Source organism: Sus scrofa, chromosome 2 (assembly GCF_054392235.1).
Source record: "Sus scrofa isolate SSC_HxYL_T2T_F1_AM1 chromosome 2, Sscrofa_HxYL_maternal_Yorkshire_Landrace_v2.0, whole genome shotgun sequence".
In the NCBI taxonomy this organism is placed as follows: Eukaryota; Metazoa; Chordata; class Mammalia; order Artiodactyla; family Suidae; genus Sus; species Sus scrofa.
This window is the reverse complement of record NC_139384.1, coordinates 74,583,816-74,606,730: the sequence shown is the minus strand read 5'-3', so window position 1 is coordinate 74,606,730 and position 22,915 is coordinate 74,583,816. Positions and strand designations below refer to the sequence as shown.

The following is a 22,915-nucleotide window of genomic DNA, read 5'->3' as shown; positions in this document are numbered from 1 at the left end:
TTATTTATGTATGCAAGGAGAAAGGCACTTTCTAGGGATTATGGGCTGGGATTTTTTTTTTTTTTGTCTTTTTGCCATTTCTTGGGCCGCTCCTGGCATATGGAGGTTCCCAGGCTAGGGGTCGAATCGGAGCTGTAGCTGCCGGCCTACGCCAGAGCCACAGCAACGCGGGATCTGAGCCGCATCTGCAGCCTACACCACAGCTCAAGGCAAGGCTGGATCCTCAACCCACTGAGCAAGGCCAGGAATTGAACCCGCAACGTCATGGCTTCTAGTCGGATTCGTTAACCACTGCGCCACGATGGGAACTCCGGTTTTTTTTTTTTTTTTTTTTTTTTTTTTTTGTCTCAGATGTTTCTTTTTTTTTGTTTTTTATTTTTATTTATTTGTTTTAATTGAAGTATAGTTTACAATGTTGTGTTAGTTTCTGGTGTATAACAAAGGTAAAACTTTAAATATTGCAGATATGTATAAAGTAGAAAGTGAAAAGCAGGAGTAATTCCATTCTCCAGAAACAACCACTGTTAATAGTTTAGTGTCCACATGTCCAAACCTTTTTTTCCTTGCTTCTGCACTTATCATCATCATCATCACTATTGTTATAATAATACATTTGTTACTCATATTGTCTTGCAACTTGCTTTGTTTCCTTAATAATAAATCTTGGACATTTTCCCATATTGTATGTATAAATCTATTTTATATGCTTCTCAAGAGCTATATGGCACTGAATTTGGAAATGATTTATTTAACAATCCTCTCCTGATGAATTGATTCCAAATTTTTTTTTGTCTCAAACAAGGCAAATATCCTTATATGTATATCTTTGTGTATTTGAGCATATAGCTATAGGATTAATCCATAGAAGTTGAATTTGGTCTCAGATCTTTCAGAAGGAAGGGAAGATCAGCACCACTCAACTATGGCAGAAGGCCAGACCTCTTTTGGGGCCTGGTTAAATTCATGTGTGTGTGGTCACTCAGTCAGGGTGGGCAGCTCTTGTGCTCATCTGGCTAGGCCCAGGCCCTCATGGTGGCCCTCTTCTCCTTCAGCTCTGCCCACTCAGGACCCCACAGGGCTGCAGGAGGAGAGCACGAAGGAAGAAGCCATGGTACCTGGGGGAGTGACCACCTATCCACAGGTAAGTAAGGAGTCCTTGATCTTCTTGCTTGGTCTCCTTGTCTTCATCCCCTGTCTGGGATCTTCTTAACCCCATAGGGCTGATCTCCAGGCTTCTAGATACTGAGCCTCTAGCAGTGGGTGGGCAGTGACCCCACTCCCTCATTCAGGTCTTCCCCAGGCTACCAAGGGCTGTATACCACTGAGCATCAGGAGGGAAAGTAGGGTGAGGGTGTGAACTGTCTGTATAATCTCCTTGTTCTCCCTAGAGTAGACAGTTGTCGTTGACCAAGCCATTTTCTCTTGGCTGCAACATGCTCAGGTCTGCTGGACCCTGGAGCGGGAGGGGACAGGCTTCCTGGCTGGTTGTTAATAGCTAAGCCCTGCCATGAAGTTGAGGTCCTTTGCTGCCACGCCTTGGGATGTGGTCATCTAGGGAGGAAAGAGTAGGTGGAGAAGAGTTCTAGTTCTGAGGCCTGAGCTGAGGTCTGGAAATCCTTTGCATGGGGGGCTCCCTTCCCCAGGCCTGCAAGTCCCCTACCATACTCTTGAGTATTGGTGGGGTGGACTCTGGCTGAACCCAGAAGGGTGGCTGTGCATTTTAGGAACCAGTCACCTTCATGGATGTGGCTGTGCTCTTCACACCAGAGGAATGGCTGTTTCTAGACTCTGCTCAGAGAAGCTTGTACAGAGACGTGATGCTGGAGAACTATAGGAACCTGGTCTTCGTGGGTAAGACTGGTCCCGTTGCTTCCTCCACACACTCATGCTGCCACAGTGGGTTCCCAGAACTGTGCTGGTTTGGGAAATTGAGAGGTGAAAAGAGAGACAGGTCCTGCCCTCATGGTGCTTATGATTAAGTGGTTTCCCACAGAGGTGAAGATCTGTCTTCTGTTGGACTTCTCAAGTGCATCCCTGAGCCAGGCCCTGGACTGGAGAGTCCCCTGTCCTCCAGGGCCCTTGAGGAAGCTTGTCCTTTGGATCCTTAGTGAAAGAGCTCAACATGCCATCAGAATGTAGGCACACTCACTCTGCTATGCTCATCTACATTTCCCTTAAAGATTTCAGCATATTGGTACCCATTGCATGGCAGACGCAGTCTGCTTTTATACTGCATCTTTTCCCATGAGCAGGAGATCAACTTTGCAAAGCCAGTAGGTTTTCTCATGTGGAGCAAAGAGAAGAGCTGTGCATCACTGAGAGAAGAATCTTCTTAGGAGCCCACTTAGGCGAGCACCAGGCAGATTGGGAGCCACCAGCCCGGAGTGGTAAGATGAGTATTATATTTGGAAACACTTCCAGTGCCCTTGATGGGGAAGGTTGTTGGGTTGAGCGCCCTCTGTAAACTCCACTTCCTTTCTTTTTTCCCTTCCCTTCCCTTTTGTTTTTGGTCTTTTTGCTATTTCGTGGGCTGCTCTCGCGGCATATGGAGGTTTCCAGGCTAGGGGTCGAATTGGAGCTATAGCTGCCAGCCTAGGCCAGAGCCACAGCAACACAGGATCCGAGCCGCATCTGTGACCTACACCACAGCTCACGGCAACGCCGGATCGTTAACCCACTGAGCAAGGGCAGGGATCGAACCCGCAACCTCATGGTTCCTAGTTGGATTTGTTAACCACTGCGCCACGATGGGAACTCCCCCTTACCTTTTTATCTCTAATGCTCTACTCTGGCTTTATAGAAGATTTATCCTACATCCTTTTCACATTTAGCATTTCCATGTGCACATTTCATCCAGTTTCTCCCCACTGTATTCGTTCTTACTAATTCTTTCAACATCAGTCCCAGTCTTTGTAGAATTCTTTCTTAGTAAATCATCCACTATTTTCATTCCTTTTCCTGTGATTGTATAACTCCTCACAAAGCCAAACACCGTGTAATTTTTCTTTACTCTTTGATATTTTCCTCTTATTCACAGTTTCTTCCCATATCAAGGATAAGTATTTTTTTTTTTTAAAACCTGCTTGTACCTAGCTTACTTTCATTTTTTTCAATCTTGATCCCACAGTTTCCTTTTCTGTGCACTTAAAATTCCCCATAACCCCTTAATTCATTCCAGAACCTCAACTTCAACCCCAGGACTCAATTCCTAACCAAGATATTTTTGTGGAGATCACATCCATGGGCATGAAAAAGGTAAAGTACAAGGGGATTATTCTTGGTCCTTGATCTAGGAAGAGTCTGGGGTTGCTGTAGGTTAGAAACACAATACAAGAGCCCAGAGAGAGATTTATGGCAAGTGGTGCTTACCTGGGAGAAAGAAGTTTTTTGGGAGAGAGTCTATGAAAGTCATGAATTGGGGAAAACTCTAAGCATAAATTAAGACTTGCCTTGACAGTGTTCCCACAACTAACATTTTTGTAAATATGACACTGATATAGAGCATTTAAAATAATTTAGCCTTGTGGTGCAGCAGGTTAAGGATCTGGTGTTGTCATCGCAGTGGCTTGGATTGCTGCTGTGACACAGGTTTTATCCCTGGCCTGGGAGCTTCCTTATGCTGTGAGTGCAGCCAAAAAAATAATATGAAATGAGTACATAAAATAACAACATATGTTGGGAAAGGATAAATAAATGTTAAATGCTCTAATTAACCCATGCATTTTCCAGGAAGTGGAAAAAGTACCATTCTGTATAATTTTAGTAGATGAAGGAAGCCTGTTGAAATGTCTAAGGTAAACTTCTATAGTAGTAAAATAATGTATAATTTACAAGTTAATAATGAAGAATATGAAAATAATGAATCTAAATAAAAGATGAAAAAAATTAAGAAAATAATTTAGCCTTAAACAATTCAGAAAAAGTCTACATCTAAGAAGCCCCATAAAAATAATGGAAATGACAGCTCTTTGTGGGAGAGTATCTGCTTGAAGGAACTCAGGGTAGAAGTGGTATGGACACACTAAAATGGTAAAAGCTTCAGGTATAGGAATGTCTCTGTTATACACATACTTCACTTGGAAAATACCTGTGAATGCAATAAAGCCTCTGGTCTTCCCACTTTCCTCAATTGATAGGAGCAACCACTGACTGGAGAGAAACTCTCTGAATACAGTGAACTGAGGATGCCCTGTAATAGCACCCAACCTCTATTTCAGTACCAGAGAATTCCTGCTTTAGGGGAGCCCTATGAATGCCAAGAGAGTGGAAAACCCTTCTTTCAGACGGCTCACCTAACTGTGCCTGAGAAAATCCGCAGTGGAGATAAAACCTTTGAGTGCAACAAATGTGAAAAATCGTTCAGATACAGCTCTGACCTCCTCAGGCACGAGAAGACTCACACTGCAGAGAAGTGCTTCGAGTGTCAGGAGTGCAGGCAGGCCTTCAAGTATTCCTCGAATCTGCGGCGACACATGAGAACTCATACTGGTGAGAAACCCTTTGAGTGCAGTCAGTGTGGGAAAACCTTCACCAGGAACTTTAACTTGATCTTGCATCAGAGAAACCACACAGGCGAGAAGCCCTATGAGTGCAAGGATTGTGGGAAGGCTTTCAACCAGCCCTCCTCTCTGAGGAGCCACATGAGAACCCACACAGGAGAGAAGCCCTTTGAGTGCGGCCAGTGTGGGAAAGCCTTCAGGGAACACTCATCTCTGAAGACACACCTGCGGACCCACACCAGGGAGAAACCATATGCCTGTAACCAGTGTGGGAAGCCCTTCCGGACGAGCACTCATCTGAATGTACATAAGAGGATCCACACGGGGGAGAAACTTTATGAATGTGCCACCTGCGGGCAGGTCTTGAGCCGTCTCTCAACCCTCAAGAGCCACATGCGGACCCACACGGGAGAGAAGCCCTACACGTGTCAGGAGTGCGGGCGGGCCTTTAGTGAGCCATCATCCCTCAGGAAACATGCCAGGACCCACAGTGGCAAGAAGCCCTATGAGTGTCAGGAGTGTGGGCGAGCCTTTGGCCAGTCCTCACACCTTATCGTACATGTGAGAACCCACACTGCAGGGAGACCCTACAAATGTAATCAGTGTGAGAAAGCCTTCAGGCATAGTTCTTCACTTACTGTGCATAAGAGGATTCATTCAGGGAGAGAAAACGTTCAGACTGGTGGCCTGCCTTTGTCAGTGTCTCTGCCATATGACCGGCACCTTGTTCATTAATTTTGATTTGTAAAAACATAAACATCCAGGGTTGCAGTCACCTCTTGTAGTATATGTTTTGACATCACGTGTTTCGGTGTGTAAAATTTTCATTTTGGTTTAATTTTCAACATTGTCTTAGTTTCCATGATCACTTATTCTCTGATACATGAGTTAAATGAAATTAGATCTTTTTCTTCTGTTTTTTTTTGGCTGCATTTGTGGCATGTGGATGTTTCCAGGACAGGGACTGAACCCGTGCTGCAGTTTCAACCTGCACCACAGCTGTGACAATGGTGGATCCTTAACCTGCTGGGCATGGGGGACTTCCGGAATTAGATTTTTAAATTGCAGTACATGGGTATATTTTTATAGAGGTATAATTATAGTGAAATGCATAAATCAAGTGTACAGTTGGATGATAAGTTTGACAGATGTATACATATATGTAATCAACACTCCATTTACAATATATGCTGTTCCTGTCATTCTGGAAGTTTCCTGCATTTATTTGAGTTTTTTTTTTTTTTTTTTAAGTTGCCTTTTTTGTTGTTGGTTTCTTTTTCTTTCTTTCTTTTTGTCTTTTGTCTTTTCAGGGCCGCACCTGAGGCATATGGGGGTTCCCAGGTTAGGGGTCTAATTGGAACTACAGCTGCCAGCCTACGCCAGAGCCAGAGCACTGCCAGATCCAAGCCGTGTCTGTAACCTACACTACAGCTCATGGCAATGCCGGATCCTTAACCCACTGAACGAGACCAGGAATCGAACCTGCAACCCCATGGTTCCTAGCTGGATTTGCTTCTGCTGATGGGAACTCCCTGTTGTTGGTTTCTAATTTAATTACACTGGGGGAAGAGGGTGTATTCTTTATGTTGTTGAATATTGAGTATTTGTCGAGATTTGCTTTTAGGTCTAGCATGGCATGTCTTGCTAGTTGTCTATCAAACTTGCTCTTTCTTAATTTATAGAAGCACCTAGATTGGGAATGTGCACTATTGAAACACCTCCATATTCCTGGCCTTCTTGCTGCCAAAGGAGGCCACATCCCCTAGTCCTGGCCAGTGTGAGATGTCACTGGGTGTGAACCCTGGGAGAGATTTTGCAAAGGTATGGTTTAATTTAGCCAGATCCTCTTCCTGCCTTTTGTACAAGCAGATACCATGTCTAGTGCTGGAGGAGCCATCCTGTGGCCACGAAGGTGAAAGCCACAGACTAAAGAGAGTGTGACTAGAAGTCACAACCATCCTTGTCCCTCACTTTGGTATCCTTGTGTGGCTGTACTAGTCCTGGACTCTATTTCTGGACATCTTGTTACACAAAAAGATACATGTACTTGACGTAGTAGTGTGTGAGGTTGTCTTTTTTTGGAGGGAGTGAGGGGGAGGGCAGGGATGGGTTTATTAGTGCTGAAGGCAGACTCTGACTGATGCACTTAGTATATGGTCAGTTTTTACAAATCGTTCATGGATGTTGAAACCAATGTGTAGTATTCTACCTATGTCCACTAGGTGGAGTATATTGTTTGTGTTCTCACATGGCCAAAAGGGAGCAAGAGACCTCTCTGAGGTCTCTTTATAAGGACACTGATCCCATTCATGAAGGCTTCACCCCCATGACCTATCACCTCCCAAAGCCCCTACCTCGTAATGTCATCACCTTGGAGGTTAAGCTTTAGCATATGAATTTTGGGAAACACAGACATTCAGTCTTTAGTCAGTGATCTATCATTTATTGAGAAAGCTACATTAAACCCCCACCATAAATATGGATTGCTGAACAAATCTTATAATTCTGTCAATTTTATTTTATTTTATTTTATTTTTTTTGTCTTTTTGCTATTTCTTGGGCCGCCCCTGCGGCATATGGAGGTTCTCAGGCTAGGGGTCGAATCGGAGCCATAGCCACCGGCCTACGCCAGAGCCACAGCAACGCGGGATCCGAGCTGCGTCTGCAACCTACACCACAGCTCACGGCAACACCGGATTGATAACCCACTGAGCAAGGGCAGGGACCGAACCCGCAACCTCATGGTTCCTAGTTGGATTCGATAACCACTGCGCCACGACGGGAACTCCCTAATTCTGTCAATTTTAAATTCCATACATTTCGAAGCAATGGAATTAAATGAATTTTTTTTTTTTTTTTTTTTTTTTGCATTTTAGGGCTGTATCCGTGGCATATGGAGATTCCCAGGCTAGGGGTCAAATTGGAGCTACAGATGCTGGCCTATGCCACAGCCACAACAACACAGGATCCAAGCTGTGTCTGTGACCTACACCACAGCTCATGGCAACGCTGGATCTTTGACCCCCTGAGGGAGGCCAGGGATCGAACCTGAAACCTCATGGTTTCTGATGGGATTTGTTTCTGCTGAGCCATGACGGGAACTCTTGAAAATATTTTTGACATTTTGTGTTTCCAGCAAAATTTTCCTTTTATTCATACAGTGACCAACATCTTTCTCCATAGCAATGAGTATTCAACCATTCCTCATCATAATTGCAAATAATTATTTAGAGCTTACTATTACTGAGTAGTAGCTACTACCCTAAACTTTGCATGTTTTAAGTTATTTAGTTTTCATCATGACACTTTGAGGGAAGTACTATTATTATCCCCAATTCACAGATGAGGAAACTGAGGCCCAGCAAGTTGAGGCTGGTTAACTGAGGTCATACAGGTATTAAGTGACAGAGTTGGGCCCCAAGATCCATGCTCTCTACAGAGCTTCACCTCGGGGTAGTTTTCCATTTTTTCCTGTGCTCCCAGTGTTCTATTTTTATGTTTTAAAATTCTTTAATTGAGAATCGAGCTTATGTAAAAGCTCCTAAGTCTTAGCATACACCTTAATGAATTTTATATATGTCTATACTACCCACATCAAGATATAAAATATTTTTATCTCCCCAGAAGTTTCCTCTGGGCTCTGTCCCAGACAATAAGCCCCATTCTCAGAGGTAACTATATTCTGACTTCTATCACCGTAGTTTTGTTTTTCCTGTTCAGAGAAATAGAACTGCACAGTGTGCCCTCTTGTGTTTGGTGCTTTCACTTAATATAATGTCCATGAAATATATCTTTGTCACATTATCAGTAGTTTATTCTCTTTTAAAATTGCTATGTGATATTCCATAGCAATTGTCTGAATATACCACAGTTAAAAAATTCCTTTCTGTTTATGGACATTTGGGTTATTTCCAGGTTTTTCTAGTATAAATAAAGCTGCTGTGAATGTTCTTGTGCAAATCTTATTGTAAACAAATGTTCTCATTTCTCTTGGTTATAAAACCTAGGAGTGGAATTGTTGGGTCATTGAGAAGTCATATCTTTATCTGATGATATTGCCAAACAGTTTTCCAAAGTGGTTGAAACAGTTTTTACTTCCATCATCAATGAAGGAATTTTTTTCTTTCTTTTCTTTTCCTTTTTTTTGTCTTTTTAGGGCTGCACCCTCAGCTTATGGAGGTTCCCAGGCTAGGGGTCAAATCAGAGCTGTAGCTGCCAGCCTGCACTACCGCCACAGCAATGTGGGATCTGAGCTGTGTATGTGAGCTACACCACAGCTCATGGCAACATCAGATCCTTAACCCACTGAGTGAGGCCAGGGATTGAACCCATGTCCTCATGGACACTAGTGGGTTTGTTAACCACTGAGCCGTGACTGGAACTCCCTGAAGGAATTTCATTTGTTTCACATCCTTGACAACACATGCTACTGTCAACTTAATTTTAGCTGTATTAATGGGTAAGTGGTTTCTTGTTTTTTAACTTGCTTTTTTGGGGAGTGAATAATGATGTGGTATATTGTTGCCACAATAATTTCATCCATCCCTGTATATACATCTCTTTTCAATGTGACTTTGATGTTTTCCAATTGAGAGGTGGAATTTATTTCTCTACCCCTTGAAGATGAGCTTGATCATGTGACTGTTTGGCCAAAGGACTGTTATCAAACATGATAGAAACAGACTCTTGAAAAACACACAATGGTGTTTGCTCAGTTTTAGCTGTGGTTAGACTCCCGAGAGCAGGGAAGAAGCCTGCACTAGCTTCCTCTAAGATGAGAGACTGCATGGAGAGAGGGGCTTTTGCTGATGGTCAGCACCAATTCTCAGATGCAGGTGAGGCCCTCTTACTGACCCAAGATAGACCACCAGGTGACCGAAGCTGCCTGAATGACCTTGGGCATTAGAACTGTCCAGCTGAGTTCAGCTCAGGTTGCTAATTCACAGAATTATGAGCACATATGGTGGTTAGGTAGCAATAGACAACTGACATAAAAGTTAGTATCAGAAATAGGATGCTACTGTAACAAAAATTTTAAATGTGGCACTTGACTTTAGAACTTTGCAACAAGAAAGCAGCTGAAAACTTAAGGACTGGAAATGTGAGAAAACTGCCACTAGAGGTTAGAAAAAAGATATGTGGTTATGTGTTAGGGAAACCTCTGGCAAAAGTATTGTCTGTGGTAGCTTAGAAGACAGAACGTGTACTTAGTGATGTTGTGGATCTGGCTGAGGAAGGAGGCTTTCTCTCGTCTCTAGTCCTACTCAAAGTATTTCTCATGATCATCCGGTGGTCCAAGAAGAGCCTGAGAGGGAGTGAGGACTCCCCTTGTGTCCGAGGCTCCAAGATTCCCTATTTTACTGGCCCACATTTGGCCTTTAGCAATTGGTTAAAAACTTTAGTAGAAATCTTATTCTCTTGCCTGGCGGCACTGTCTTCATCCTGTGCTCTAGATGAGCCAGCGCTCCTGTCCTTCTCTCTTGCCCTAGATTTCAAGCTAGTTGGTTGTCTGTGACCCAAGTTCTCTGATATGTTCAAGAAAGTTATGTTTTTGTCAGTTAGGCATACTTTTCTTGTTCCTATGATGGCAGCAATGCATACCAGGTTTGTATACTGAAGATGGAAGCCAGAAACAAAGTTCTTTATTAAATCATACTGCTTTTGGGAATTGTTAATTGTACTTTCCTCTTTCCTATAAGTTCTCTGAGATCAGAGACCACGTAGAGCCTGTTCAGTGTGACTTTCTTTAAGCCTAGTACTGTGCTGAGCAGAAAATAAGTTTTTAACATGCTTATTAAGTCTATATGAATTAATATTGGGGCAAATGCTCCTAGGTAGAGCATGTATGGTCTGAGCCCATTAGGCAGCAGGTTTCTGCAGGCTGCTTCCTTTCACTCACACAGTCAAAGCTACTACTTCTGAAATTCATCACCGCTCAGTAGTCTCTACTCTGAAGAGAGCACAATGCGTGGAGTTCATGAAGAATTTAATAAAAGAGGGTTCCTAGGCATCTGGATTAACTTGAGACTATACTTCTAGACTCTGGACAGGACAAAAGGAATATGTATATGAAGATCAAAGACTACCTTAAAAGCCGGACCCTCTGTCAAAACTTCGAAGATCACTTTGTTCAAAAGGGGTACTTCTGGAATATTAACTAGAGAGTAGGTGAACATACTGGGAGTGTAGGCACTAGGTGGTACACAAGGTAAACAGGATTTTAGGTAATGTTCGAAGTCCCTTTTTGCCTTTTTTTTAAAAATGAAAGTGCAGAACTTTGCTGATCAGAAAGATCCATTGGTTGATTCATGTCATCAGACTAGTTGAAGCCATCTTAAAGCCATCTTGATCTTGGTCTGGTTCCCTGAAGTGGATGGCAGAGGGGAGACAAGGTGAGAGGACTGCAAGCAGCAAATGTGTTCATCACAGGAATTTTATACCAGTGCTATGCAGTGCCAGCCTTGGGGTACAGTTCTGTATTTCCTACTGTGAGGTACCTCAGGAGGAGACTATGCCCTTCACTGGAAGAAGGTGGGTTGTAGGGTCAGTCTGCCCAAGGCTTTGTCTCCAGCTTCCTCTGAGTCTGTTAGTCGCCTGACCACTTCAAATTTACATTTTTTGGTCTCTTTGCACTTTGACTCCTACTGCTCCCAAAACATCAGATGCTGGACTATAGGATGGCCAGTAGGTATGCTCAGACCCCAAGAATCCCAATCCATGTCTACCCAAGTTCTATTTTCTGGACTCCTAAATTCTGGGGTTAACAAATTCCAACATATGCAGAATCGCTGCACCTGTGGACTTCTGGCTCAGGGTCTCCAGCGATATCTGATATGTGGTTTGGAGACTCCAGCAATTTCACGACTTCTCAGAAGTGTGCAACTCCAGGCTGTGTTTCTCCTACATTTTCTGTTTGACAACCATAGTCAGTGAATGGAGGATACGGATAATGCTCTCATGACCACCCCAACTTTGGCAGCTTAAGAGAGAAGCTGTTCTTTGGCATTTGGATGCTGCTTGTTTGATTTTTGTGTAAGGATAGACTTGATCAGGGAGTTTCTGAAGTGCAGAGGTAGACTAGAATCTTGTTTGCCAGTTCAGAGCAGTCTGGGGCTTGCACTGACCTCCAATTTACCCCTCCCAGACACACACATTTCCCACCGATTCTAGAAGGCAAAACATCCTTCCTCTAAGATTATTTCTTGGATCTCTACTGCTCTCAGGATAATGTTCAAATTCCCTAACCTGTTTCGGAAGTATCGTGTTCTTGTGGTGCCAGTTACTTATTTGAAAGAAAGTCCATCTCTGAGCTGCCATGTCTTGTATCCTTCAGCCCACAGTGCCTGTTACCTATCCCTCCGTCTGGTTTTATCTTACAAATAATGTCATAAAGCTCATATTTGATGACATCTCCTGTGTGTTGCCAGGGTACTGAACTAGATTCTCAAGTTATTTATTATTTTTCTTTGAGTCCACTGTAGTTATACTAATTAAACAAGGGAGCGATTTAGTAGAAAGAGCAATTTAGTAGAAAGGCTTTACCAGTAGAAAGCTCAGAATCTGATTCTTTGCCCTGCCAGTCACTAGTCACTAGTTTTGTGGTTTCAAGCACACATTTCTTCCTTGAATGACAAGTAGTTTAATGCTCATTTTAGAGTTGTAGATATCCTAGAGAAAGCTCTTCAGGAAACTGCCTTTTTTTTGTGTGTGTGTGTAGCGTAATCACATCCTTTGCTCCCTTCTTATCAGGAAACCTGAACCCCATCATGTAAGCCAGCTCTACTGTTACTGGCAATGCCAGGCATAAAAAGCAGAAGGGTGGGTCTGATAATAAAACTGGAGAAAGAAAGCATTCACGCTAATTATTTCCTGTCAGTTTATCTGGGGAGCGCACACATTCAAATTCTCATGTGGTTTATCTGAAAGTATATATATTTTACTTAAAATCAAAAGTAAAAAGTTCCGCAGCTGAGCTTTATTGCCTCTTCACCATGAGGAGCAGCTATTTACCATTTATCCCAGGAAAGTAGAATTATAACCATGTGTATTGTCTCTTTAAAACTATTTGAGAATGTTTACGAACAGGAAAAAATAACCAATCGTGAGAGAAGTCAGAATAGTGCCTACCATGGGAAATTATCAGCTGGGAAGCTGTAAGAGGGAGTTTTCTGGGGAACTTGAAATGTTTTCTGTCTTGATTGCTGGGTTACACAGATTTACACACATATACAAATTCATTGAGCTGGGAGATGGTGCCTACCCACATTGGTGAGGAGGGATTTCTGCTCACTCTACTGAATCAAAGCTAATCTCTTCCAGAAACACCCTCACAGGCACATTCAGAAATAATATTTTATCAGCTCTCTAGGCATTCCTTTGCCTAGTTGATGCATAAAACTATGCAAGTAAAAGAAAATAAATGTGTATGGATGAAACTAGCTAGCCAATAGAAGGATGTGGGAAATGGTAAATTTTTTTTGTTTAAGCCCCCTGATCTGTATACTTTGTGATGGAAACCGTAGTAGACAAAGATACTGTCTTTGACCTGTACATCCATGATGTATGTATAACTGTGCTTCTTCAACCCCAATCACAAGGGTTTTATTCTAGTCATCTTTTTGTTGTTGATTTCCAATGTGGCCTTGGGGCCAAAGAATGTGATCTGCAGTTTACCACACATTTAAATTAGTTGAGGCTTGTTTTTTAGCCTAGCATGTGTGCAATGTAGGTAAATATTCTATGTGTGCTTGAAAAGAAGGTGAATATATAGTTATGGTTCTGTGGTCCTTCAATATCTGTTGGATCGGGCAGGGGAGGACAAGAGAGGCAAATAGTGGTGGCCATCTCCCTTGCTCCAGTCAGCTAGAAATAAATAGCCTTTGCTTTTCTCAAAATGAACAAACAAAACTAACATTCACTGAGCTGGGAGTTTAAGTGCAAACTTCATGTACCTCATTGAATGAATTTTATACCCTTCAAATATTATATGGGAACTGTTTATCCAGTTGGAGGGTCATTTCCTTTTTTTTTTTTTTCTTTCTTTTTTCCTTATTTGTTTTTAATACTATCTGGAGAAATGAAATAATAAAGGGGAAAATTAGGATTTTTTTTATTATTTCTTTAAATTTTAATTTAACTTAAAATTGAAGTATCGTTAATTTACAAAGTTGTGTTAGTTTCTGGTGTATAGCAAAGTGATTCAGTTACACAAATATATTTATGTATTCTTTTCAGATTATTTTCCATTATAGGTTATAACAAATTATTGAATATAGTTCCCTGTGTTATAGAGTAAGACCTTGCTGTTCACCTATTTTATATATCATAGTGTGTATCTCTTAACCCCAGCTCCTAATTTGCCTGCCCTCCCCTTTGGTAACCATAAGTTAGTTTTCTGTGTCTGTGAGTCTGTTTCAGTTTTGTAAATAAGTTCTGGATAAAGAATATGATATATTGATACAGTAGAATATTACACAGCCATACAATAGAATGAAATAATGCTATTTACAGCAACATGGGTGGACCTGGATGATCAAACTAAGTGAAGTAAGTCAAGACAAATATATAATATCACTTATATGTGGAACCTAAAAATTATACAGATGAATATATTTGCAAAATAAGATTTTTTTTTTGTCTTTTTGTCTTTTTTTTTGTTGTTGTTGTTGCTATTTCTTGGGCCGCTCCCGCGGCATATGGAGGTTCCCAGGCTAGGGGTTGAATCGGAGCTGTAGCCACCAGCCTACGCCAGAGCCACAGCAACGCGGGATCCGAGCCGCGTCTGCAACCTACACCACAGCTCACGGCAACGCCGGATTGTTAACCCACTGAGCAAGGGAAGGGACTGAACCCGCAACCTCATGGTTCCTAGTCGGATTCGTTAACCACTGCGCCACGATGGGAACTCCTCAAAATAAGATTTTTAAGATTTTATTTTTATACTTTCTTAGAGATAAGAGGCTGACACTTTTGTCAGGGGAGAGACTTGGAGCTTAAATGGCATTTTTTATTTTTCTACCCATGGGATTATTGATTTGGGTTACATTCCATAGATCTATGACCTCACGCTCCCCAAATGTGTTAAGGGAGATCTGATGTGGTTAATCTGTTTGCTCTTTGTGGATCATTGGATGATTTCAAGTGCAATAGTATGGAATGGAGGAAGACTTCCTTGAAATGCCAACTTCAGTTTATTGTTTTTTTCTCTTTGGTGCATGGTGAGTATATAGGTGCTCAATATATGCTTTAATATTTTCCCTAATTGTGGGGAAATATTGATCACTTATGTGGCCTCAGTTCTTATTAGTTTGTCATGGGAAATACAATTTCTGACTAGTGGCCATGTTTGATGGGCAACTTCTGCATATAAAACATTGGCCTACATTTGCAGCAACATGAATGGACCTAGAGATTATCATACTAAGTGAAGTAAGACAGAGAAATATAAATATCATATGGTATCACTTATATGTGAAATCTAAATAACTGATACGAGTGAACTGACAAAACAGAAATAAACTCACAGACATAGAAAACAAACTTATGGTCACCAAAGGGTAAAGATGAGGGGAGGGATAAATTAGGAGTTAGAGATTAATAGATACAAACTACTATATATAAAAGAAGTAAACAATAAGATAATACTGTATAACATAGGAACCTATATTCAATATCTTGTAACAAACCATAGTGGAAAGGAATCTGAAAACGAATGAATGAATGAATGAATGAATGAATAAATAAATAAATATTGGCTTAAAATGCTATGGAGATTGTAAAGGAAGTAGAAAGCAAAACTAGTGACTTCACAGTGTTGAAAGGGTAGATACTTGCATAGAATACACCCAAGAATTCATGATGTAAATCACTATGTAAAATCACATATATGATACCAGAACTCATTTATTTCCTACTCTAGGTATCATATTTTAGGAAAGAGCATAATGTGAAAAGGGAAAATAAATTACTTGAGGAATTTTGAATTTCAATCTTGACAAAATTGGAATAGATTATTGTATATAAATCCAGTCATACTTGGTTTCATTCATAATTAAAAAGCTGATTCCAAACCATAATAACTGTATTAGTGTATTAATGCTACTAACACTTATTGTGCACCTACTGTGTAATAGTTACTCTACTAAGTAGCTTATGAGTATTACTCATTTAATTCATACAACAGCCTGTGTGGCAAGTGCTGTTATTGTCTCCTTTTTTTTCTTTTTATGGCTTGCACCTGCAGTATATGGAAGTTCCTGGACCAGGCATTGAATTGCCAGATCCTTTAACCCACTGCATCAGGCTGGGGGTGAAATCTGCACCTCTGCAGTGACCCTAGCAGCTATAGTTGTGTTTTTAATCCACTGAACCATAGTGGGAACTGCTATTATCCCAATTTTATGGATAGAAAATTGAAGCAACGGAAAGCTCAGTAACTTGCTTAAGGACACACATATAGTAAGTGGTGATGGAACTGGGTTTAAACCCAAGGAGGCTGGTTTCAGATCCTGTATCTATATTAAGAAGTTTATCTTTGTATCCAAGTTAAACTTTGCGTCCAAGTTTCAGGTGGTATTAGTTCGCTGTGGCTGGTATAACAAATTATCACAGACTTGGTGGCTTTCAACAACAGACATTTATTCTCTCAGAGTTCCCTTCTGGAAGTCTGGGATCAAAACGTTGCAGAACACACTCTCTCTGAAAGCTCTAGGAGAGAATCCTCCCTTGTCTAGTCCAGCTTCTGGTGGCTCCAGATGTCACTGGCTTGTGGCCCACATCACTCCAAATTCAGCCTCTCCCTTCACATGGCCTTATTCCCCTTTCCATGTCTCACTGTATCCTCTACTTTTCTTACAAGGACACCAGTCAATGGATTTAAGGCCCACCTGGTTAATCTAGGATGATTTCTTCTAGAGATCCTTCAATAATTACACATGAAATGTCTCTTATTATTCTTTTTCTTTTTCAGCTTCATCCATGGCATATGGGCATATGGAAGCTTCTAGGCCAGGGATGGAATCCAAGCCACAGCTGTGACCTGTGCCACAGCTGCAGTAACACTGGATCCTTAATCCACTGCATTGGGCTCGGGATTGAACTGGTGTCATCACAGAGACAAGCTGGATCATTACCCCACTGCACCAGAATCAGAACTCCAGTTCCCTATTTTCTTTCCTTCCTTCCTTCCTTCCTTCCTTCCTTCCTTCCTTCCTTTCTACCTGCACCTGTGGCATATGGAATTTCCCAGGCTAGGGATTGAATCAGAACTGTAGCTGCTGGCCTACTACAGCCACAGCCACGTGGAATCCTTAATCCACCGAGCGAGGCCAGGGATCCAACCCACATCCTCATGGATACTGGTTGGGTTTGTTACTGCTGAGCCACAATGTGAACTCCAGTTCCCTATTTTCCTTTTTTATTTTTGTATTTTTAGGGCCACACCCAGGGCGTATGGAGGTTCTCAGGCTAGAGGTTGAATAGATGCTGTAGCTGCTGGCCTATGCCACAGCCACAGCAACGCTAGATCTGAGCCACATCTGCGACCTACACTATAGCTCATGGCAATGCTGGATCCTTAACCCACTGAGTAAGGACAGGAATCGAACCTGCATCCTCATGTATGCTAGTCAGATTTGTTTCCACTGAACCACGATGGGAACTCTCAGTTCCCTATTTTCAAATAAGGTATCATTCTGATATTTGGAGTAGACATGAATTTTTCAAAGGATACTATTGTTATGGACTGAGCTGTGTCCCCCTCTAACTGCATATGTTGAAGCCCTCGCCCCCAGTAAGAATGTATTTGGAGATAGAGCCTTTAAAGAGGCAATTAAATGAGGTCATAAGGGCAGGGTTGTAATTTACTAGGACTGGTGTACTTATAAGAAGAGAAAGAGACATGAGGACTGCCTATTCCTGGAGGAAAGGCCACATGAAAACATGCCAAAAAGGTGGCCATTTGCAAGTCAAGGAGTGAGCTCTCACCAGAAACTAACTCTGCTGTCACCTTAATCTTAGACATCTAGCCTCTAGAACTGTGAGAAAATTAATTTCTGTTGTTTAAGCCACTCAGTCTTTGCTATTTTGTTATGGCAGTCCTAGCTGACTAATACACACTTCAACCCAATACATGGGTGATCTAAAGTTAGGGGGACCCACAGTTTGAGTTACCACACCGTCACTCTACTCATTCCTTTCTCCCTACTGTATCCCACTGGAACTCACCCCCAGTGGGTAACCCCCTTGCACCAGCAGCTGAATCTGAGGAGGACTGACAAAAGTGGGCTTTCAGCTTTGCCAACTTTTGTTTTGTGTTTTTTTTTTCCTTTATCAAAGAGCCAATTTTTAGGCTTGGCTTTTTGTTGTTGTTAAATGCAAAGCACATTTCTTTGTTTTTTGGCTGCACCTGCAGTTTACGGAAGTTCCCAGTCCAGGGATCAAACCTGCATTTCCGCTGAGACCTGAGCCACAGTGGTGACCTGAGCCACATTGTTGACAATGCTTGATCCTTAACCCGTTGTGCCACTAGGGAACTGCACTGTTTTTTTTTTTTTTTTTTTTTTTTTTGATGGTTGCACTCAAGGCATATGGAAGTTCCTGGGCAAGGGATTGGATCCAAGTTGCAGCTGCAACCTACCCTGCAGCTGCAGCAAGGTCAGATCGTTTAATACAGTACTTTGAACTGGGGATTGAACCTACACCCCACAGTGACCCAAGGTGATGCAGTTGTATTCTCAACCCACTGCACCTCAGCAGCAAATCCTTTTTTTATGGTATTGTTTGTTTAAGTTTTGTTAAAAAAATTTGAAGTATAGTTGATTTACAATGTTGTATTAATTTCTGCTGTACAGCAAAGTGATTCAGTTTATATATGTGTACACACATATATATAGTCTTTTCCGTTATGGCTTATCACAGGATATTGAATAGAGTTCCCTGTGCTATACAGTAGGACCTTGTTGTTTATTCATTCTACATATAATAGTTTGCATCTGCTAACCCCAAACTCCCACTGTATCTCTCCCGTACTCCCCCTCCCTCTTGGCAACTATAAGTCTGTATTCTGTGTCAAAGTATTTTTCTATGGTTGAGTTATGAGCTCCAAAAATAGAGGTTTGTCAAGGAAATGGAGTCATGTACCTCACTGCAGCCACGCTCCTGGGTACTGCTTACTCATCAGTTTTTTTGAAAAATAAAAATCATATATAATTTAAAAAAGTTACAGTCTGTTTACAGTTATTATAAATATTGGTTATATCCTCTCTGTTGTGCAATACATAGAAAGGATCATTTGTTAGCTGGGGTTGGAGCCTCCTTGAGACAGGAACAGTGTGCGATAAGTCCTAGCTTTTCAACACCTAGGTGTGAGAGGAGCATGGTCTGGTGGGGAGGGCAAGATAAGGTTGAAAAGGTAGTTTAGAGCCTTATCAAGGAGAATTCTGTTATGGTGTGTATTAGTTACTAACGGCTGCATTAAAAATCCCCCCCCCCAAGCAGGCTAAAACAACACACTAATTATTATTAATTATTAATTTATTATTGATTTTGATTGAAGTATAGTTGATTTATAGTATTTTGTTAGATTCTCACAAAGCTTCTGTCAATATGTTGGCTGCAGCTGTGGTCTCATCTCAAGGCTTGACTGGGAAAGGCTTCATTTCCAAGCTCATTCACATGCTTGTTGGTTGGAATTCTGTTGGAGCAAGCCTATTGACAGTGATGCTATTGGCTAGGAACCTGAGACACTCACTTGAGGGAGACCTTTGTGATGATGGAATATTTATGTATCTAGATGTCAGTGATAGTTACAGGAATCGACACATGTGATAAAATGACATGGAATTATACACACACCTTGTACCAATGCCAGTTTCTCGGTTTAGATGTTGGACTCTCATTGCATGCAATGATAACCTTTGTAAGAAAACAACCTCTTTGTATTGTTTTGCAACTTCTTCTTAATCTACATTGATTTCAAAGTAGAAACTTAAATCTCTTAATAGGTAATGATTAGAGAAGCTGTTTACTCTGAACTAGGGTCCTCAAAGGGGCAAAAAGATCAGTGGAATAATTCTTCATGTTTGATGTAGGGGGGTCTTCCTATATCAAAAAGATAAAAACCACCCTCTTGGAGGCTTGCAGTAAAAACAGAAGTAATACTTCGTAAATTATAAGTTACAGAGAAGAAAACATCCAGCAGAAGAGGGGGAAGAAAGCATCCAGGCCCATGACTTCCTGTTTGCTCATGTAAAACACAAGTCATACTGAAAACACACAGACCGAGATAAGACATCCTCCACGGCTGAGCTCGCTGGTCTCTGCACCATGAGAAACAGATATCTAAAGTTTCTGCCAGGTAGGTAGAATTATAATTAAAGCTATCTGGGACTATTCACCCAGTGTGAGAATTTTCTCTGTTCTTTGCTTTACTTCTGGCTATTATTTTTCTCTGGCTTCCCCACTATCTCTGAAAGGGAGAGCAGGAAAGGAGTTTTAAGAAGGTCATTAACGCCATTATATTAAGTTCTCAAAGTAGAAAGTTGGGGACTTTAACAAAGATGTCTTATTTTGCCATGTGTATTAGTCCAAGTTCTCCAGAGAAACATAACCAGTGGGGTATGTATATATATATATATATATATATATATATATATATATATAGAGAGAGAGAGAGAGAGAGAGAGAGAGAGAGAGAGAGAGAGAGAGAGAAAGGGATTAATTTAAGGAACTAGTTCATGAGATTGTGGAGATTGGAAAGTTCAAAGATCTGAGGCAGGAAGGCTGGAAACCCAGGAAGAGCTTGATGTTGCATCTCAAGTCTGAAGGCTATCTGTAAGCAGAATTTTCTTACTTATTTTACCAGCTTAAATTTTTTTTTATTACAGTTGCTTTTCAATATTCTGTCAATTTCTGCTGTGCACCAAGTTGTACATATATATGTGTGTATATATATATATACATACCCTTTTTCTCACATTAATCTCCATCATGTTCCATCACAAGTGATTAGAGATAGTTCCCTGTGCTATACAGCAGGATCTCGTTGCTTATCCATTCTAAATGCAATAGTTTGCATCTACTAACCCCAAACTCCCAGTACATCCCATTCCCTCCCCCTCCCCCTTGGCAAACACAAGTCTGTTGTCCATGTCCATGAGTTTGTTTCTTTTCTGTAGATAGGTTCATTTGTGCCATATATTAGATTCCATGTATAAGTGATATCACATGGTGTTTGTCTTTCTATTTCTGACTCACTTCACTTAGTATGAGAATCTCTTGTTGCATCCATGTTGCTGCAAATGGCATTATTTTGTTCTTTTTTATGGCTGAGTGGTATTCAGCCATAAAAGATGTACTACATCTTCTTCTTTTTTTTTTTTTTTGTCTTTTGTCTTTTTTGTTGTTGTTGTTGCTATTTCTTGGGCCGCTCCCGTGGCATATGGAGGTTCCCAGGCTAGGGGTTGAATCGGAGCTGTAGCCACCGGCCTACGCCAGAGCCACAGCAATGCGGGATCCGAGCTGCGTCTGCAACCTACACCACAGCTCATGGCAACACCGGATCGTTAACCCACTGAGCAAGGGCAGGGCTCGAACCCGCAACCTCATGGTTCCTAGTCGGATTCGTTAACCACTGCGCCACGACGGGAACTCCCTACATCTTCTTAATCCATTCATCTGTCGATGGGCATTTAGGTTGTTTCCATGTCTTGGCTATGGTGAATAGTGCTGCAGTGAACATAGGGGTGCATATATCTTTTAGAATTTCTCTTCCTTGGAGGAGGTCATTTTTTTTTTTCTCTAAGGTCTTCAAGTGATTGGATGAGGCCCACTGGATTATGGAGGGTAATATGTTTATTCAAATGTACTGATTTAAATGTCAACTCATCTAAAACACCTTTGCAGCAACATGTAGACTAGTGTTTGACCAAATATCTGGTTGCTTGGTTGAGGCAAATTGACACATAAAATTAACCATCTCACCACTTATATGCTTTTTTTTTTTTAGATGAGTTCATAGCCCAAACTCTAAAAACTCTGATGTGCTAAAGAAAAACATTGTCCTTTAGTCTTAGGCTTTGTGTAGGTCATGGAATGATTTGAATCCAATAACAGTGAATTACTAAAAACCAGTATCAGTGAGGTCAGCTTAATTCCAATTAGTCTATTTCTTTCAATGTTTAGGATAATACCTGTTACCTAGTAGGTTAGGTGTCTTTTTTTTTTTTTACTATAATAAAATCTTATTTATTTATTTTTTTAAAACTATATTTGATTTAAAATGTTCTCTAAATTTCTGCTGTACAGCAAAGTGACCCAGTCATATATCTATATCTATGTATACATTTGGTTAGGTGTTTCTTATATGTCGTCCTCATTGGTTGTAATTTATTTCTGGTTTATAAAAATACCCAGATTTCTTATCATTTTATTTGTGGAACATGCTTTTTTTTTTTTTTTTTTAAAGCTGGGCACATTTTGGAGGGTCTAAGGTCCAAAATGCCATGGGCCATTAAAAACTGGGAGAGCAGGAGTTCCTTTGTGGCACAGCAGATTAAGGATCTGGCATTGTCTGGAGTTCCCATCATGGCGCAGTGGATAACAAATCTGACTAGGATCCATGAGGTTGCAGGTTCGATCCCTGCCCTTGCTCAGTGGGTTGACGATCTGGCGTTGCCATGAGCTGTGGTGTAGGTTGCAGACATGGCTTGGATCCTGCGTTGCTGTGGCTCTGGTGTAGGCTGGTAGCTACAGCTCTGAATCGACCCCTAGCCTGGGAACCTCCATATGCCATGGGAGTGGCCCAAGAAATGGCAAAAAGACAAAAAAAAAAAAAAAAAAAAGGATCTGGCATTGTCATTGCACACAGCATTGCTGCTGTGGGTGGCTTTCAATCCTAGCCTGGGAACTTCTGCATGCTGCAGGCATGTACCCGCCCATCCCCCCAACGGAACAGAAATGGAGAGAAAAATTTGTTTCTTCAAGATATTTACACTTTTAGGTGTGCATGTCTACAATTTATTCAGAAGATTGAATTATTTTATTCATATATATGGAATGTTAGGCTGTAATATCATCCATTTGATCCTGCTTTGGATGCCACTCTTTAGAAAGTGGAAGGGACATAGTTGGTGGGGCATCTGAGGCATGGGAGGCCTAAGCAAATTTCCTAAGGGGCAGATCCACTCTGGGTTTGGTCTCAGGCGATCTGGCCCTGGAGCCTGGTTCTCTTTACCACTGGACCGAGCCCCAAGAGAAAAGGAACATTTCTTGGGCAAAGAGTGAAGAGTGGAAGTCTGGGACTCTGACCCTGAGAGAACCAAGGTGAGCATGTAATTCTGCCTGAGCCTGGAGTCTGATCCAGATGCAAGTATGTCTTAGGTAATAAGTCTGTAATACAGGAACAGGAGAGAATCTCT

At 41.4% G+C, this 22,915-nt stretch overlaps 2 protein-coding genes across 30 annotated transcripts in view; both read left to right on the top strand.

The window, feature by feature from the left end:
- ZNF333 (zinc finger protein 333) overlaps positions 1–18,716 on the top strand; it is a 32,931-nt gene extending 14,215 nt beyond the window's left edge. For 8 of the 11 annotated variants that reach the window (XM_021083687.2, XM_005654878.4, XM_021083686.2 and 5 more), the window contains 5 exons: positions 1,053–1,141; positions 1,725–1,851; positions 2,253–2,387; positions 3,179–3,255; positions 4,137–5,701. In XM_021083687.2, coding sequence (XP_020939346.1) covers positions 1,053–1,141; positions 1,725–1,851; positions 2,253–2,387; positions 3,179–3,255; positions 4,137–5,234 — 1,526 coding nt within the window. In that variant the 3' untranslated portion in view covers positions 5,235–5,701. Of the gene's footprint in view, positions 1–1,052; positions 1,142–1,724; positions 1,852–2,252; positions 2,388–3,178; positions 3,256–4,136; positions 5,702–6,181; positions 6,406–16,467 lie in introns of those variants that run through there. The other 3 variants (XM_085012633.1, XM_085012632.1, XM_085012631.1) reach the window with 2 other exon arrangements.
- Positions 18,717–19,677: 961 nt separating this feature from the next.
- LOC100516420 (adhesion G protein-coupled receptor E2) overlaps positions 19,678–22,915 on the top strand; it is a 75,987-nt gene continuing 72,749 nt past the window's right edge. For all 19 annotated transcript variants that reach the window (XR_014837512.1, XR_014837511.1, XR_014837510.1 and 16 more), the window contains exon 1: positions 19,678–19,854. Coding sequence is in view for 15 of the 19 variants with exons in the window: in XM_085012627.1 (XP_084868753.1) it covers positions 19,824–19,854 (31 nt within the window). In the remaining 4 variants the exon portion in view is untranslated. The remainder of the gene's footprint in view (positions 19,855–22,915) is intronic.